We start from the raw sequence: 19,762 nt of genomic DNA, 5'->3' as shown, positions 1-19,762 counted from the left end.
TGGTTTTTTTTTGAGGCAGAGCCTTGCTGACCTGAAACTCACTCTGAAGCCCACACTAGCCTCGAACTCAGTCTCTTGAGTGCTGGGATGATCAGGTCCAGCTCACTCCAATTTAGTTTTTTATTAAGTGTGTGTGTGTGTGCGCGCGCGCACGCGCGCGCGCGCATGCGTGCATACCAGGCTCTCTTACCACTGCAATCGAATACTTCTCTGACTTTACGTGGGTGGCTAGGGAATGGAGCCTGGGTTAGCAGGCTTTGCAAACAAACACACTTAACCACTGAGGTATCATCTCCTTAGGTCCTCCAAATCAGTTTTTCTCTCTTTTTTCAATATTTTATTTGCTTATTTGAGAGAGACAAAAAGAGGGAGTATGGGTGCACCGGGGCTTCTGGCTGCTGCAGACAAACTCCAGACACATGCACCACTTTGTACAGCGGGCTTTATGTGGGTTCTGGGAAGTCCAACCTGTCAGGCTTTGCAGATAAGCATCTTTAACCGCTGAGCCATCTCCAGCCTGCCCCCTCCAATGCATTCTTAAGAGTAAATTAGTCTGGGTTCAAGCCTTAGCACGCATCCAAGAACAAAAATAAATAAATAAATAAATGTACAAATGAGTATTGAACTGTTACTAATGACTCCTCCTCATCAAGCCCCATGGTGGGCAGCCTCCTGCCAGACTGTAGGTATGTTCAACGTGCTCGAGAACCAGTGGTCTCACACAGTTTGTGCTCTAAAAATAACAAGGATGGAGACCCCTGCTGGGGATTTGTGCTTGGTGAGCCTTTTTTCCCTATTATTTCTGACCAAATAATACTCCTTTTCTTTTTGCCACACAGACTGTGGGGCGAGAGCTGCTGCTCCACCTGATCGACTATCTGGTCACCAAGCATGGGAGAGACCCTGAAATCACGAATCTAATCAACAGCACCCGGATCCACATCATGCCTTCAATGAACCCAGATGGATTTGAAGCTGTCAAGAAGCCTGACTGTTATTACAGTAATGGAAGGTAAGCGTGGTGTTATTACAGTAATGGAAGGTGAGCGCTGGTTGATCTGACTTCATTTAAATACAAGGTAGGGCGATGTGGAGGCTCCCATCAAGCAGCTATTGGCCTGTGCCTGTCACTGGCACGCTGAGGCTATTCAGACAGACTCTTGTAGGATGAGACATGAGCTTCTGAGTGTCCCTGTACCTGTGTGCCCCTCTGCCCTTCTGGTCACTCTTCCTCACTCTCCTGCTTCAACCCCTTCTTCAGCTCAGTGCATCACCACTTTTAACTCCCTCCACTGACTTAGTAGCATCCCTCAAAAACACTTTTTCACCATGCGTGGTGGCACACACCTTTAATTCCAGCACATGGAAGACAGAGGTAGGAGGATTGAATTCCAGGCCACCTTGAATTCCAGGTCAGCCTGGGCCAGAGCGAAACCCCTACCTCAAAAAAAAAAAAAAAAAAAAAAAAAAACACTTTTCCTGGGCTGTAGAGATGGCTTGGTAGTTGCCTGTGAAGCCTAAGGACCCATATTCGGCTCTCGAGATCCCATGTAAGTCAGATGCACAAGATGACATATGCACAAGGTTGCACATGCTCACAAGGTGCCACATGCATCTAGAGTTTGATTACAGTGGCTGGAGGCCTTAGCATGCCAATCTGATCTCTTTCTCACTCTTGCTCTCATTAAAAAAAAACAAAAAAAAAAGGGCTGGAGAGATGGCTTAGCGGTTAAGCGCTGGCCTGTGAAGCCTAAGGACCCCGGTTCGAGGCTCGGTTCCCCAGGTCCCACATTAGTCAGATGCACAAGGGGGCGCACGCGTCTGGAGTTTGTTTGCAGAGGCTAGAAGCCCTGGCGCTCCCATTCTCTCTCTCTCCTTCTATCTGTCTTTCTCTCTGTGTCTGTCGCTCTCAAATAAATAAATAAATAAATAAATAAATAAAAATTAAAAAAAATAAAAGGCCAGTCTGTTGGGCTAGCTTAAAAAAATAAATAAAACTATTAAATGCTTTCCTGACTGCGTATCATATTAGATCCCCTGGTGTACTTTCAGATCCCCTGCCCTTTTACCTTCAAGCACAATTTCTTTTTTAAAAAAGAAAACTATTTATTTACTTATTTATTTAAGAGAGTGAAAGAGGCAGAGAGAGAGAATGGGCACACCAGGGCCTCCAGCCACTGCAAACGAACTCCAGATGCGTGCGCCCCCTTGTGCATCTGGCTTACTTAGGTCCTAGAGAATCAAACCAGGGTCCTTTGGCTTTGCAGGCAAATGCCTTAGCTGCTAAGCCATCTCTCCAGCCTTCAAGCACAATTTCTAATGTCTGATATCTTGTTTAATGTCTCTTGCCCCACTGAGCTATAAGCTCCTGAGAGCAGCAATCCTGTGAGTTTCTCACTTTCAGTTCCCCTGACACTCCATAGTTACCCTGACACTCCATAGTTACCCATTGGTTTATTTCACCAGCAGTCTAAGAAATAGCCACACACATGAGTGGGTTTTACAGTACTTCTGGTTTAAACAGTTCATTTTGTCTAGAGCTGCCCCAGAAGCTTAGCATTTCTTAAATGTCTAATGCACATGAATATTTGTGTGATTTACAAATTTGTTGGCTTTATCAAAAATAAATAAAGTCAGGCTGGAGAGATGGCTTAGTGGTTAAGCGCTTGACTATGAAGCCTAAGGACCCAGGTTTGAGGCTCCATTCCCCAGGACCCATGTTAGCCAGATGCACAAGGGAACACATGCATCTGGAGTTCATTTGCAGTAGCTGGAAGCCCTGGCGTGCCCATTCTCTCTGTCTCTCTTGTTCCTTCTCTCTGTCTGTCACTCTCAAATAAATAAAATAAAAATAAACAAAAAAATTAAAAATAAATAAAGTCTCAGGAGGATCACTGTGAGTTTGAGGTCAGTCTGAGAAAACATAGTGAATTCTAGGTCAGCCTAGGCTACAGCGAGACCCTACTTCAAAAAAAAATTGGTAAATAAATAAATAAAGTCTCACCCCTAGATTGCCTTCAGCTTTAAGTTTTCTAGCATACTTAGGCATTGGCAACACGCTGTGCTGCAGTCTGTCTGCATAAAGCAGCATGCCCACTACTAACCCTGGCATCAGGCATTGTGTCAGGAGCTGTGGTCACACTGATGACCCCGGCCTTTCTGTTCACTGGTAATGGTTCTGTAAGTCGGGAGTTGGGGTGGGACCGATCAGGGTGGCCAGTCTCTGTGCTTCATCTGGGGTCTCAGCTCAGATCTATCTAAGACCCATGTCTCAACCATGTGCTTGGAGCCTCATTTCGGTTGCCACCTGGATTCTTCATGTCTCTCTATGTGGCTACTAACCGAGTCTCAGAGTTCTAAAGTGCAGTGTTGTCCCAGACTAGTAAAACTCGTTCACTCTTTGCTTGTGTTGTAATAGCTATTGTCCCATAGGTGAGAACAAGTCGCATGCTAGGGGACCACATAGGGTGTGGATTCCAGGTGTGGTTCATGACAGATCTTCAAGGCAACTGCCCACCACACTGGTAACCACAGGTCTGTGTACAGCAAGAACCAGCTCCCTCACATGTCACCAATAAGCCCTAAAAATTCTTTCTTTTACAGGGAAAATTTTAACCAGTATGATCTGAACAGAAATTTCCCCGATGCTTTTGAATATAATAATGTCTCCAGGCAGCCTGAGACTCTGGCAATCATGAAGTGGCTGAAAACAGAGACATTTGTCCTCTCTGCAAACCTCCACGGTGGTGCCCTTGTAGCCAGTTACCCATTTGATAACGGTGCACAAGGTAAGCGGTGTGGGTCCCACCCCGGCTTTTATAAGTGCGGACAGGGGCTGAAGTGGGATGAACTCCTCTTCCCCCACCTTTCTCCTCTGGCTGGCAAGACACAGCCTCATTTCCCTAACTCTAAGCATCCTGCCTATAATACTTTTTTGTTTTGTTTTGTTTTGTTTTGTTTTGTTTTGTTGTTTTTTGAGGTAGGGTCTCACTCTAGTCCAGGCTGACCTGGAACTCACTGTGTAGTCTCAGGGTGGCCTCAAACTCACGGTGATCCACCTACCTCTGCCTCCCAAGTGCTGGGATTAAAGGCGTGCGCCACCACGCCCGGCCCGCCTATAATTCTTAACAGTGGATGGCCCATGCGGCTGAACCGACCATGAAGCCACCTGCCATCAGTGAAATAGCACGGCCAGGATCAGGGTTTATGTTACATGGCTAAAAGAAAATAAAAGCAGAACAATTTACCTTTGCTTGCTAATCATATGAACAGGGAACCGTTACGACTGTATAACATAAGGTATGTTTAAGAACTAGCAATATGACAACGGCTCCTTTAACTCCTGTGGACACCCAAGGAAGTCTGTTCAATTCTGGAAAGTGACAGGAGCGACGAAGAGGTCATGTTACTTTGAGACTGATTTAGGAGTTCAGATAAGCATCAGCTTACTGACATAACACCTTGTTCATTAAAACGTGGACCATGAGGAGAGGGAGCCATTTCCTTGGGGAGCTGAGAGCACGTGCATGCCACCGTGACTGGGTGTGTGCTGGCGCAGTGCTGTGTGTTTCCTCTTGCTGGTGAAGCCACTTGAAAGGCCTTGGTTTGTCCTTCTAATGCAGCAACTGGGGCATTGTTCTCCCGAAGCTTAACTCCTGACGATGATGTTTTCCAACACCTTGCACACACCTATGCTTCAAGAAATCCCAACATGACCAAAGGAGATCAGTGTAAAAATAAAATGAACTTTCCTAATGGAATTACAAATGGATACTCTTGGTATCCACTCCAAGGTGAGTTTCTCTTCATCCTTCCTTTTTCTTTTTCTTTCCCTTTTTTTTTGTGTGTGTTTTTTGTTTTTTGTTTTTCAAGGTAGGGTCTTGCTCTAGCTCAGGCTGACCTGGAATTCACTATGTACCCTCAGGGTGGCCTCAAACTCACAGAGATCCTCCTACCTCTGCCTCCCAAATGTTGGGATTAAAGGTGTGTGGCACCACACCCAGTTTTCTTATTGACTTCACCCGAAGTGCCTGTTGGTTGGTATTGATCTAACAGATGTCAGAAGTCCTTTGGGCACAGTGTAGTCCCTAGATCCTGTCTCCATCAGCTAATATTATGAGGCATTGGAGGCAACTGTATTAGTTAATTTCTTTTTAATATTTTTATTTGTTTTTGTTGTTTGTTTGTTTGTTTTTGTTTTTGTTTTTGAGATAGGGTCTTACTCTAGCTCAGGCTGACGTGGAATTAACTATGTATTCTCAGGGTGGCCCTGAACTCACAGAGATCCCCCTACCTCTGCCTCCCAAGTGCTGGGTTTAAAGGCATGCACCACCATGCCTAGCTTTATTTACTTATGTGTTTATTTATTTATTTATTTGACAGAGAAAGAATGGGCACACCAGGTCCTCCAGCCATTGCACATGAATTCCAGATGCATTCACCATCATGTGCTTCTGGCTTACATAGGTTCTGGGGAATTGAACCTGGGTTCTTAGGCTTCATAGGCAAGAGACTTAACTGCTAAGCCATGTCTCCAGCCCGTAGTTACTTTCTTGGAAAAAAAAAAAAAAAACTTTTATTTACAGTGGGGGGATCATGCATCCACCATAGTTATAGAGGTCAGAGAACAACTTTCAGGTCTCTTGCCACTGTAAATGAATACATCAGACTTTTCTATTTACAAAGGAGGCCGAGGATCTTGATGTGGCACCAGGATTTGAAAGCTACTTTACAAGCGAAACAAGAGTGCTCATGGCTTGAGGGGGCCTGAGACCTTCTAAGTTCGAATCTCCAACCCCATGTAAAACAGCTGGGCATGGCTATATATGCCTGTAACCCAGCCTGGCAGGGGAACAGAGACCAGCAAGGTCAGAAACAGGAGCGAGACTCCGGCTCAAAAACAGCAGCAGATGGAAGAGCAATGGACTGGAATGCCATATGCTCCACTCCGGCCACAGTTTGCGAGCATATGGGACATTGCAAGGAGACATATGCCACACAAACACACCAGCAAAACTTTAAAAAGAGCAGGGCGTGGTGGCTCACACCTTTAATCCCAGCACTCAGGAGGCAGAGGTAGAAGGAGTGCTGTGAGTTCAAGGCCAGCCTGGAACTGCAGAGTGAGTTCCAGGTCAGCCTGAGCTAAATTGAGAAACTGCCTCGAAGAAAAGGAAACACGGGGGGGGGGGGGCGGGGGGAGTGCTTTAGTCAGGACCCAGGGGAGGGGCCGCACAGTCCGTAGGGTGAAAAGGTACAAGGGGCAGGGAATGCCATGCTGGGAACATGGAAGGAAAGATGTTTCTCCTCCTCCTTTCCTTCTCGTTCCTTCCTCTGCCTGATCCTCCTTACCTTTCTCCTCTTTCTGTCTCTTTTTTTTTAAATAATACTAGACATGGAATCAAGTTCCTCATGCGTGCTAGGGAAGTACCTTACCACTAAACTATATCCCCAGGCCTCCTTTATTTATTTATTTGTTAAGTTATATATTTTTGAGACAGAGTCTTTCTTAGGCAGCCCTTGAATTTGCAGTCCTCACCTCCCAAATAGCTGGGATTACAGGCTAGAGCCCATGGCCCAGCCTCATGCTTATCAGGAGTCATGTTAACAGAAGCTCAGGGGTGTCCAAAAGCTCATAGTTGCCTGGAAGCTGAAAAACATTAGGAAAACGTTCAGAGGAAGGGAAAGAGAGGAGGACAGTGGGCTGAGATGAAAAGAGCATTCCCTCCCAGAGCGGTCAGCCTGCCCAACAAGCAGCAAGCTCGTAATGCAGCCTGCATTTCTGCACGTAGGCCCATTCCAAAGGCGCCTTCCCCAGTTGTCACTTGGGACGCATGGGCTGTCAAGTGATCTTGCACAAACTGGTACTTTTGTGTCTGGGCGGCTGGCTGCCAGTTTTCCAGATGAAGTAAATAAATACGGCCACAATGGATAGTGTTCGATACACAGCAGACCCGGCTTGATACCACGGCATCGTACACTTTGCCCCCCCGCCCCCCCCCCCCGGCACCCGAGACCCCCAACATAGTCCTGTTCTTCCCTCTTTGTAGCTACAAAGAGCCCCTTCTGCCCAGCGCACAGCTGTCCTTCATGTTCACTGGAAATTTCAAGACAAACACAAATGTGTGAGAAATTCACTAACAGCCCATATTTGTACTTTCTTCCCAATTGTGTGTGCATAAAGCCACGTGTGCCTTGCTGAGGGTAGAGCCACGCTTCCTGGGCCCCTGCAGCTTTTGCTGCCAAGCCTGGCTGACCTAATCCAGAGCTGCAGACTCTCCTCCTGCTTGGCACTTCCAGTCCTATTGTACCTGAGACATATCCACCCAGCCAAGGGCACTGTACTTTCCTTGTAACTGTCTCATTCAGTCGTCCCCAAGGCATGTGGCACTTGGCTCCATTCCGATCGAAGACCTTAACAAAAATTAACTCTGCTTGTTTTTAGGTGGAATGCAAGATTACAACTACATCTGGGGCCAGTGTTTTGAAATCACATTGGAGCTATCATGCTGCAAATATCCTCGTGAGGAGAAGCTTCCGTACTTTTGGAATGACAACAAAGCCTCCCTAATTGAATATATAAAACAGGCGCACCTAGGTTTGTACACTTCTCTTACTATGTCCTTGTTAACACAGAATTCAGCAGCTGCATAACCTCTGAGTTGAGCATATCCACCCAAGCCTCCGTGCGTAAGCAGGTAAGGCCTCCTATTCAGTATTGGTACAAAGACGTAAGAATCTCTATGGTCCGCGGCTTATGAGAAAAGCAGCATCCATATGTTCATCAAAGAGAAAGCCTGGTACATGTTAACTTGATTTGGGGGTGTAAAGATTCAGAGGAGCCCTAATCTTACCTATTGAATGACCTGCACACCTGGCAAAGGAGCAGGAAAACATGATGTGGCTGTTTTACATCCATCTCCAATTAGAAGCTGTCACAGAGCCAGACATACTGTTTTACGGTTTTTCCAGAACTGGGGTGGGAATCTAGTACCATTAGCTTCAGCCCCTCCTACCTTTCTGCTCTATCAACTCACCTGTCACTGGGAACCTTCCCAGCCTGTTTTCTGAAGGCTGTCTGGCCTCTGTTATAGAACTGACAAAATAAATCTGGCAAAAGAGCAGTAGCTATCAGGCCACAGGCTCGCCAGGCTGACTGGTTGCCGATGGGCTCGTCAGTCAGTTTTTTAACCGTGCACATATTTCAGTGCATGTAGTTTGTGCTTAGTAATCAGTGTCCTCTGGGCAGAGAGTAGAAAGCATGTCAGGAATTATAATAATAGTTATGCTGCCCCACTGATCCAAACTGGATGAAGGAAGGGAAGGAAAGAGGGAAGGGAAAAAAAGGGGGGGAGAAAAGGAGGGAGGAGAAGTTTACATGGTCCCACTGGAATTTCTAGTCACTTCCTTTCACTTTCCACCTGCTGAAGAGACAGAAGAATGAGGGAGGACAGGGCAGAGGGCTGAGAACAAGGATAACCAGGACCCTGCCTTGGCTGCATGTCCCTAAAACGAATGCCTCTACCCCCCTTTCTTACCTAGATCCCCAAGCCCCATTTCCCAACCTGAACAGAAGCAGACAAAGACTATGATGAATTCACAGGGAGGGTGTATCTAACCGGGTGAGGTCTCCATGGAGGTCCATTCCCTATGTAGATGATGTTACAAAATGTCATCTTTCATTTTCACCAGCATCTTAGTATCCTGTACATATTATTGTGTCTTCCTCCTTGTTCACCAACGTCTTTATGTTCCATATTTATTTGTTTATGAGAGGCAGATAGAGGATGGACCTGTCAGGGCCTCCAGCCATTGGAAATGAACCCCAGACACATGCAACACCTGTGCATCTGGCTTACATGGGTTCTGGAAAATAGAACCTGGGTTTTTAGACTTTGCAGGCAAGCACCTTAACCACTAAGCAATCTCTCCAGCCCAGTGTCTTTAAATTTTGTTTGGGGTCCTCTGTCATCCTCATGTCACTCCATTCCACTAGCCTTTCCCTAGGAGTGGTGTATTAATATTAATCTAGCCTTTCCCTAGATCTCTACCTGTGCTGCTCCTTTAGTGTGCTCCTCTGTTCTTTTCTGAGACCCACCCTTCCCCAACATCAACACAGGAGGACAGCTGCACATGAAATGTGCTTTCTGAGCTGGGCATGGTGGTGCGTGCCTTTAATCCCAGCACTTGGGAAGCAGAAGTAGGAGGATCGCTGTGAGTTCGAGGCCATCCTGAGAATGCAAAGTGAATTCCAGGTCAGGCTGAGCTAGAGTGAAATCCTACTTCAAAAAAGAAAGAAAGAAAGAAAGAGAGGGAGGGAGGGAGGGAGGGAGGGAGGGAGGGAGGGAGGGAGGGAGGGAGGAAAAGAAAAGAAAAGAAGAGTACTTTCTGAAACTGCACTGCTCCGCTTAGACTCTTCACCAAGCTATCAGGATCGTTCACCAAGCACTGAATTAGGGTGGGCTTTGCAGTGTCATGTGAATAACTATTGCCAGTGAAAGAACTGTATTTGCTGATAATTAACACACAGATTGCAGCATAACTGTTGTTGTTATTCACTGTATACACACCCATTTACACTATGCTATATGAAGAATATTTATCTGCCTATCCCTGCAATCCGATGTGAATAACTCACTTATATACATACACATATCACCACGTCAACCCTGCCCCCTTGTGGTTTAAGCTCAACATTTCTTCTTAACAAGGAAATCAATTTCCAAGCACTGATGTGTGGTTATCACTATTACTTAATAAAAAGTTTCTCTCCCCATGGGTGCCCAGGATGAAACCAAATAATTATTTTGCTTGTAGATAATGAAAGCAAACAGCCCTTTATTGGTAGTGCCCTGGTTTAAGAAAGTCACCCCTGTGTGCTAAGCTGTGTTAGTCACCGAGTCCGTCTCACCACTTGCTAGGTGGCTTCTAAGTCCGAGATGCTGACCCACCTGGAAGTCTCTGACCACCTAGAGGGCAAGAGCTCGGCTCAATCCCATGCTGTTTAGCCATTTTGCCTGTTTGAAAAATCAAGCAAGGGCTAGAGAGATGGCTCAGCGGTTCAAGGCTCTTGCTTGCAAGGCATGATGGCCTGGGTTCAATTCCCCTGTACCCACATAAGCTAGATACACAGAGTGGCACATGCATCTGGAGTTTGTCTGCAGTGGCAGGAGACCCCTAGTATAACCCCTTTCTCTTTCTTACCCTCCCCCTCTGTCTCTCTCTCTCCTCTCTCTCTGAGACACACACACACACACACACACACACACACACAGACAAATAAATGAAACTTCAGGCAAGCTCCTGTCTGAATCTTATGGTCTACAGAGAGCTGGGAGCACTGACGTCTGCCTGCTTCACACCACCTGGTTTTTCTTTCAGCGGCAGACTTCAATCTGAACGCAGTCCCATGGGATCATGGGCTCCTGTTGGGAGATCCACTAGATCTGGGCTCAGAAAAGGTGTCTGCAGAGATTAAGGCTAAGGTGGCAGCAGGGGCAAGTCTGAATTCTAGGTGGAATGCTCCCCAGTCCTCATCTCCAGGGTGCAGAACACAACATCACCCTCGATGTCCTGACTCTCCCCTGGACTGCAAGGCAGACGGAACCCTGCGGTGTGGGGAATGGTGCACAGCACGCAGGTCCTAGGCAGCCCGGCCTTGGGGGAATTTGGTAGGACTGAGTCCTGGGAGTGTGCTGTGAAAGACATGGATTTTCTATTAGACCCAAAACATGTGGCCACCTGATCATTAGGTGGGGGGCACAGGAATGAACAAGCAATCTCCCAGGTACTGACCCAGCTCTTACTCTGGTATTGGGGCCAACAGATACAAAATACCCATATTTTTCCCCAAGGTAGGGTCTCACTGTAGCCCAGGCTGACCTGAAACTCACTCTTTAGCCCCAGGCTGCCTCAAACTCACAGCAGTCCCCCTACCTCTGCCTCCTGAGCACTGGGATTAAAGGCGTGTACCATGCCTGAAACATTCTTTTTTTCTTTTTTGGCAAAATGCTCATTTCTATCCAGCAAGGACTTTTGTCTTTATTTACTTGCTTGTTTGTTATTTACTTATTTATGAGTGAGAGAGAAATGAGTGTGCCAGAGACTCATGCCACTGCAAAAGAACTCCAGACACATGTGCCAATTTGTGAGTCTGGCTTTACATGGGTACTGGGGAATCAAACCTGGGCTGGCAAGCTTTGTGAGCAAGCACCTTTAACCGCTGAGCCAACCCCCTAGCTCAGCAAGGACTTTTCATTCACAAGCTTCTCCAAAGGAAAGGAAGCCTTACCTTTCTTTTTGTATCTCCAGGTATGGCCACAGAATTTGAATCTCTGATTTTAGGTCTTTATTTTTATATGAACTTTTTTCAAGAAGTTAATTTGTCTTCTGATGTAATAGCTTTCTGTATCTCTGAATCCACTGGTCTTTTTCCAGTGTTCCAACTTGGGCATACTGAATAGTAAACATAGTAACAAAAATAATAAAGAGTAAATATAGGGCTGGAGAGATGACTTAGTAGTTAAGGTGTTTGCCTGCAAAGCCAAAAGACTCAGGCTCAATTCCCCAGTGCACACATAAGCCAGATGCACAAGGTGGCACATGCATCTGGAGTTTGCAGAGGCTGGAGGCCCTGGAACCCCATTCTCTCTATATATCTACTTCTCTCTGTGTGTCTCTCAAATAAACAAATAAATATTAAAAAAAAAATTTTAAAGAGACCTGGGAAATGGCTTAGTGGTTTAGGCATTTGGCTGCGAAGCCTAAGGACCCCTGTTCCATTCCCCAGGACCCACGTAAGCCAGATGCACAAGGGGGCGCATACATCTGGAGTTCACTTGCAGTGGCTGGAGGCCCTGATACACCCATTCTCTCTTTCTCTCTGCCTCTTCCCCTTTCTTTCTCTCTTCCTCTCAAAATAAATAAATAAATAAAATGAAGGCATAAGCCACCAAAAAAAAAAAAATTCTAAGACTAAATATAAATGGAACTTTCAAAAAGAAAGGCAAAAAGAAGACAAACATGAAAACAGAAATTTCCATGTAATCAGTCTTCATTGAGACAGTGAAATAGTGTGGTATTTAATAATTCACCCCCTGGAAGAAAATGAAGAGACAAGAACTGGATTGGAAAGAAAATAAGAGGCAACTTGGGTCAGAAGTTTCCTTAATGGTCAAGGTAATGATTTTGTTGCTAAGTGTCAAAAATAATTTTATTTAAGTCTGTTCTGAAGGAAACTAATATGCCTCATGCTCTTCTTCCATAGTAAATAGTTGTTGAATATAACTATTTTTGGATAGTCCAAGGTCATCTAATCATTGTGGCTTCTCATTTATGTCATTAGGCATAGATGGCTCTACCTTAAGATAGCCTTGTGTGTCAATGGAGTTAACAAACTGGATTGTATAGCTGGTGTTGCTCAGAGGTATTGTGTCTGTCGAGCTTGTACAAGGCTCTGGGTTCAATCCCCAGCACTGAGAGCTGGGGAAGTCTGCTCCTCAAATTTTGAAGTGGGGCAAGTATGGTGTGATAGATTTGGTGTGGACTCTAGAGACGAAGCTTGGATTCATAGCTTGGCTGTGCTGCCTAGTTGGTGGTTATTTAGGGCATGGATTTAATCCCCTGATCCACAGAGAACAGGAAAAGTTACTATTTGGGGAGAGGAGTTATTTTAATTACCTAAAGCTCTTCTCATCTGCAGAATCCTGAAGTCCTGAGGATTGAACCCAGGACCATGCTTATGCTTCTCAGGCGATTTCTCACTGAGCTGCACACCCTTATTATGTAAGGCTGTGGTAATAACATGTTGACTTTACAGAACCGATGTGAGAATTCAATGAGAAAATGCACCATAAACACTTAGTATAAGGCCTGGAATATTCTATGTGTTCAATGTTGGCTGCCATTACTACTGATAAAACAACTTCAATCAATCCCATAGCGCAAGCAATCTAGTGATAATTTTGCATACCACATAGTTCACCTGATGAGAAGGCAAAACTGTGTAGTCTTTTATATTGATGAACATCTTATAAATTAATATGGTGATATTGTTTTTTTTTGGCATTTAATGAAATCTAGCAGTGGCATATTGGAGCATAATGATTGACTGAACAGCTTGAAATGACAAGGATGGGTCTTAGATTATCACTTATAATCTGTGACTTTGATAATATGAACTATAAACAGAGTTTTTTATAATAAAAATTATATAATTTCTATCTCTTTTTGGAGGGTGCGGGGGGTTTGAGGTAGGGTCTCACTCTAGCCCAGGCTAACCTGGAACTCACTTTGTAGTCTCAGGCTGGCCTCAAACTCACAACGATCTTCCTACCTCTGTTTCCTGAGTGCTAGAAGTGCTAGAATTAAAGGTGTATGCCACCATGCCGGCTAACAAGTTTAAGTTATAACTAAGATTGGTAACTTGATTATATTTACAACCATCAAAACACCTTCCCACCCTTCTCTAATACTTACATTAACTCAAAACAGACAAAATAAATATTGGAGCCAGGCATAGTAGTTCACACCTTTAATCCCAGCACTCAGGAAGCAAAGGTAGGAGGATCCAGAGTGAGTTCCAGGTCAGCCTGGGCTACAGCAAGGCACTACCTTGGAAAACCAATAAATAAATATTGGACATATATTTCTTTATTTCCTTCCTTTCTTTCTTCCTTCTTCCCTCCCTCCCTCCCTCCTTCCTTCCTTTCTTTCTTTCTTTCTTTTGAGGGGGATTCAAGGTAGGGTCTAGCCCAGGTTGACCTGGAATTCATATGTAGTCTCTCAGGCTCTCAGGGTGGCCTCAAACTCACAGTGATCCTCCTACCTCTGCCTCCCTAGTGCTGGGATTAAAGGCATACACCACCACACCCGGCTCTTGGACATATATTTCTTAAATTACAAGAATTTTTCATATGTTGTAAAATATGGTATTGACATTTGGTTGTCTTTTTGTCTTGCAGGTATAAAGGGTCAAGTTTTTGATCAGAGTGGAAATAGATTACCCAATGTAATTGTGGAAGTCCAAGACAGGAAACATATCTGCCCATTCAGAACCAATATATTTGGAGAATATTATCTACTTCTCCTGCCTGGGTCCTATACAATAAATGTAAGTACACAATCCTAGGCATTATTAGAATATTACAGAATTCATAATGCTCAGCCAGGAGAAATATGAAATAAACCTATGAAATCCAACTGCAGAGACATCAGGGCAGAAGGACAGCAGACCTGCATCTTGCAAGAAGACAGTAGGGATAATAGGCACAAAACCAGAGCCAAAAAATATGTATATATATTTTTTCCTAACTGACAACTAACTTTGGGGGTTGGTTTTTAAGGTAGGATCTTGCTATAGCTCAGGCTGACCTGGATTTCACTATGTAATCTCAAGGTTACCTCAAACTCTTAGTGATCCTCCTACATCTGCCTCCCAAGTGCTGGGATCAAAGCATGTGCCACCATGTCTGGCTAATTTTGTTTTGTTTTATTTTTGTTTTTCAAAGTAGGATTTCGCTGTAGCCCCAGCTGACCTGGAATTTACTACGTAGTCTGAGGGTTGCCTTTAACTCACGGCAGTCCTCCTACCTTAGCTGCCCAAGTTGCTGGGATTAAAGGCGTGCACCACCATGCCCTGCAAGATTATGCCTTTTTATTATAAATGGTATTACATAAATAAGACTTAACTTCTATTAAAAAGTTAATCATCATACGTCTTTGCAGTGGCTAGAAGCCTTGGTGTGCCCATTCTCTATCTGCCCCTTGCCCTTTCCCTCTCTCTCTCTCTCAAATAAATATTTGTTGTTGTTGTTGTTTTGTTTTTCGAGATAGAGTCTCACTCTAGTCAAAGCTGACCTGGAATTCACTATGTAGTCTCAGGGTGGCCTTGAACTCACAGCGATCCACCTACCTCTGCCTCCCCAGTGCTGGGACTGAAGGCGTGCACCACCACACCCAGCTTCAAATAAATATCTTTAAAAAAGGTTAACCTGGGCTGGAGAGACGGCTTAGCGGTTAAGCGCTTGCCTGTGAAGCCTAAGGACCCCGGTTCAAGGCTCGGTTCCCCAGGTCCCACGTTAGCCAGATGCACAAGGGGGCGCACGCGTCTGGAGTTCGTTTGCAGAGGCTGGAAGCCCTGGCGTGCCCATTCTCTCTCTCTCCCTCTGTCTTTCTCTCTGTGTCTGCTGCTCTCAAATAAATAAATAAATAAATTTTAAACAATTTAAAAAGAAAAATAAAATAAAAAAGGTTAACCTGCCACTGAAGCAAACTGTGAGATGACAGTTCATTGAAGTACAAAAAAAGTTAATCATGCCAAGCATGGTGGCACATGCCTTTAATCCCAGCACTCGAGAGGCTGAGGTAAGAGAATCGTGATTTCAAGGCCAGCCTGAGACTATGTAGTGAATTCCAGGTCAGCCTAGGCTAGAGTAAGACGCTACCTCAAAAAAAAAAAAAAAAAAAAAAGACTAAATAAATAAAAAGCCTTGCACAATAGTGTTATCTCAGCATTTGGGAGGCTGAGGCAAAGATCCTGTCTCCCAACATTTCTTGAAAAAGGTTAAGTCATATGTAGTATCAGTTGGGAAGTAAAATGTTATAGACCTTATGGAAAGCAACTTGGAGACTTCCAAAAACTACAAATAGCCTGGTGTAACACACACCTTTAATCCCAACACTTGGGAAGCAGAAGGAGGATCGCCATGAGTTTAAGGCCACCTGAGACTACATAGTGTATTCCAGGTCAGCCTGGGCTAGAGTGAGACCCTACCTCAAAAAAAAAAAAAAATGTATTTGAGCTGAATCTTTCTAATCACATAAACAAAATCAAATCTAAGCAAGCACTAGAATGGCATGGAAAATGGGAGTGAATTGGGGAAAGGATTCTATTTATGATCTTGACATCCATTAAGGATATTAAACACAGGGCTGACTGTGAGCTGGATATTAAGCACAGAGATGGGTCCAGTTAAAAGCACTCACTTTCAAAGCCTGACTGCCTGGGTTCAGTTCCCCAGTACCCATGTAAAGCCAGATGCACAAAGTGGCACGTGTCTGTAGTTCGTTTGCAGGACAGGAGGCCCTGGTATACCCATATTCACTCTGTCTCTCTAAAAATATTTTTTAATCATTTTTTTTACAAAAAAATTTTTATTTATTTATTTATTTATGAGAGAGAGAATGGGTGCACCAGGGACACATGCACCACCTTGTGCATCTGGCTTATGTGTGCCCTGGGGAATCAATCCTGAGTCCTTTAGCTTCACAGGCAAATGCCTTAACCACTAAGCCATCTTTCCAGCCCCCTCTAAAAATATGTTTATATGACAGAAAATATTTTTTAAAGGACACTAAGCCAGGTGTAGTGGCACATGCCTTTAATCCTAGCACTCGGGAGGCAGAGGTAGGAAGATTGCTGTGAGTTCGAGACCAGCCTGAGACTACATGGCAATTTCCAAGTCAGCCTGGGATAAAGCAAGACCCTACCTCAAAAAAGAAAAAATAATTGAAGGGGGGGGAGGAAGGGGTGTATTAAGCCTAGACTTGGCACAAAGGAAACAATCATCTTTACCTTTGTGCTCTGAAAAGGACAGTGGCACAATCAGTACTGCTGTTTGCTGTCTCCTGACCTACATCCTGATATACTGTACCTGGCTCTGACTGTATTTCATTTTGAAATTCTTGGCATAGCGTTCACAACTGTGGTGTTTTTATCAACAGGCATTGGGTAACTCCCCAGTTACTACCGCAGGAGGCCCAGCAGGTTGTCACACACATCACACTCACACTGCATCTTGATGGTGGGCATCAGTGTTGTCACTGCTGGCACCACAAAACATCTGCAGTCACTCACGCGATGGTTCATTTCTTCTCAGGTTACAGCCCCTGGACATGACTCACAACTGACCAAGGTGGTCATTCCAGAGAGATCCCAGACCTTCGGTGCTCTGAAAAAGGATTTTCATCTTCCATTCCAAGTGCAACTGGATTCTCTCCAGCTAGTAAATCCTTTGTGTCCAATGGTCCCTCTATACAAAACAATACCAGGCCACTCACCTATAACAAAGCCCAGCTTATTCTTGTTTCTCGTGACTCTTTTGCACATATTTTTCAAATAAAGTAAAATGTGAAAATCAACTCCATCACCACCTGGAATCAGGGATTCGTCACATCCAGGTTACTGCAACTCTCACACCCTCTTTAGAGCACAACTGGATGAAGTCCTCCATAAGATGAGAAATGCATGTTTCCAAAGTGTATGTTAACAGATGCAGTGACAATGAAAGGAATGAGTGCTCAGTCGTGATCATGACTAGAACGTTACTACCTATCAAGTTCTGCCCACATTTACTTACTCGAAGGAATTTTAGAAGTTTGTAAGAAACAAGAAGACATTCCTGCAAGAAAAAGGGAGCTAATTTTGTCTACAGAGCTACGTGAATATAAGTAACAAAGATGAACAATAACTATAATCACGTTCTATATACTTGCCACAAGTGCTGTTTTATGTAAAGAAAATACTATATTTAACTAGTTCTCCTTGAAGGAAGAAATGATCATAGGGTGAGAATATTCAGGTTTTCTAATGTTCACAAAGACGTGTTTGGAGAGAAAAACAAACGTCTCAGTGACCTAAGGAAAGATGGCCCTGACGAGATAAGGCTGTGTCTACAGAGCCCTGGGGCAGCAATCTAGTACACCTCCCCCTCCCTGACTTTCTAACCTGGGTGCGAGTCCTGTTAGGATGGGTCCTCTAATGTGTAACTCCAGCCTCTTGCCTCAGCCTCAGATACATGCTCAGCTGCCCACTGGACACCTCCATCTGGATGTGACCTGTATAGTCCTCACCTCATCAAGCTGAAACCTGAGAATGCCTTCCCCTAGAAGTGTTCTTCCTGATGTATTCTCAGTCACTGGTGCCATCACACCAAAAGTACTCTTCAGTCTTTAGCTCACATGTGCAGTCAGTCAGTGAAGATCATTAGTTTTATTTATTTTGCTATCTCCTATCTGACTAGTATTTGACCTGCATCGCTGAGACTTCTTTACTGGTCTCTTGTTCAGGGCTACTCTTTTCAAGTCCATCTTCCACATGGTGCTGGGGTAGGGAGCTACTTAAAAGTTAACAACCAGCTCCTTCTGTTCCTAAAACATTATTTGCAATTCCATGTCTTGAGTGCCATTCAGAACTACATCTTGTTTCCCATTCATTAAAACCCCACTCCAAGTATTAGCTTCAACCAAGAAGATTTTGCTGTCATCCCCTGCAATTCCAGGCATTCTGAGGTTCGAGGCCAATTCTTTCTACTTCCCAAAGCAAATATTGCCTCGAGTATTGGATCTACAACACTGTAGTATAATCTACTTCATGCAGACCTTCTCTAGTACAGTATAAGCTCTTTGACGCTGGGTCTACTTGTTTAAAAAATTCATTTATATATCCTCAGAGCATCCCAAGAGTAGCTGCTAAAGGGAAAAAAAGGGTGGCAGTTAGCAACCTGCCACTCTCAGACCTTTCCAGAAGCTGTAGAGTTCTGAGTCCTTTTATGAAACTTGGTTTTGTTTGACAATCTCTAGCCCATTAACTAACACAAAAAGTGTCTTTGTGTATGTACTAAAAAGAAAAAAAAAAAAAAAAGACCAAACATGGGGCTGGAAAGATTGTTTAGTGGTTAAGGCACTTGCCTGCAAAGCCTAAGGACCCATGTTCAACTCTCCAGATCCCACATAAGCCAGACAAGGTGATGCAAGCACAAGGTCGCACATGCCCACTAGATGGCGCAAGTGTCTGGAGTTCAATTTCAGTGGCTGAGGCCCTGGTGTGCCAATTTTCTCTCTCTCTCTCTCTCTCTCTCTCTCAAATAAAAAAAAAAATTTAATTAAAGTAAGTTGAAAAGGAGACATAAAGGGTGGAGAAAGGAAGGGAGGAGGATACTTAATAGGTTGATATTGTATATATGTAATTACAATGATTGTAATGGGGAGGTAATATGATGGAGAATGGAATTTCAAACGGGAAAGTGTGGGGGTGGGGAGGGAGGGAATTACCATGGGATATATTTTATAATCATGGAAAATGTTAATAAAAATTTAAAAAAAAAAAAACAAATATGGCCGGGCGTGGTGGCGCACGCCTTTAATCCCAGCACTCGGGAGGCAGAGGTAGGAGGATCGCCGAGAGTTCGAGGCCACCCTGAGACTACATAGTGAATTCCAGGTCAGCCTAAGCCAGAGTGAGACCCTACCTCGAAAAACCAAAAAAAAAAAAAAAAAAACCAAATATGAACACAGCTATAGTAAAGGTAGTGAGCAGTAGCCCCAGCTACTTCCTGTTCAGAAAATGAAATTTTCAGTTAGTATTCATTTGAGGGAATCATTCACCATGCAAGTCAATGTACATTAAAGCATGGTGAGAGTTAAAGCAGATACAGCAGCAGCTCAGGCAGGCAGACTCCTCACTGCTGTGCTTGATCAGGAACACAGAGTTGCCTTGGCTTTTATGTTGAAAGTTCTGCATGTGAAAGCAAAACTATGCTGGGCTTGGCACATGATGTACCCTTGAAATCCAAAAAGGTATAAGGAGATGAGCAGGATTCTAGGTGTCAATCTTATTTTCTGTGTTAATGTCAACAGTGTTTATAGTTTTTTTAAATTTTTTTTCGAGGTGTCACTTTAGCCCAGGCCGACCTGGCACTCACTCTGTAGTCCCAGGCTGGCCTCAAACTCACAGCAATCCTCCTACCTCTGCTTCCTGAGTGCTGGG

At 44.3% G+C, this 19,762-nt stretch overlaps 1 protein-coding gene across 1 annotated transcript in view; it reads left to right on the top strand.

The window, feature by feature from the left end:
* Window positions 1–18,693, top strand: part of Cpm (carboxypeptidase M) — a 76,778-nt gene extending 58,085 nt beyond the window's left edge. The window contains exons 4-9 of the mRNA XM_045153487.1: window positions 840–1,012; window positions 3,604–3,788; window positions 4,623–4,793; window positions 7,442–7,594; window positions 13,959–14,107; window positions 16,875–18,693. Coding sequence (XP_045009422.1) covers window positions 840–1,012; window positions 3,604–3,788; window positions 4,623–4,793; window positions 7,442–7,594; window positions 13,959–14,107; window positions 16,875–17,117 — 1,074 coding nt within the window. The 3' untranslated portion in view covers window positions 17,118–18,693. The remainder of the gene's footprint in view (window positions 1–839; window positions 1,013–3,603; window positions 3,789–4,622; window positions 4,794–7,441; window positions 7,595–13,958; window positions 14,108–16,874) is intronic.
* The last annotated feature ends 1,069 nt before the right edge of the window (window positions 18,694–19,762 follow it).

This window comes from Jaculus jaculus, chromosome 6, assembly GCF_020740685.1.
Source record: "Jaculus jaculus isolate mJacJac1 chromosome 6, mJacJac1.mat.Y.cur, whole genome shotgun sequence".
NCBI lineage: Eukaryota > Metazoa > Chordata > Mammalia > Rodentia > Dipodidae > Jaculus > Jaculus jaculus.
The sequence above is the reverse complement of the archived record's forward strand: the minus strand, read 5'-3'. Positions and strand labels throughout refer to the sequence as shown.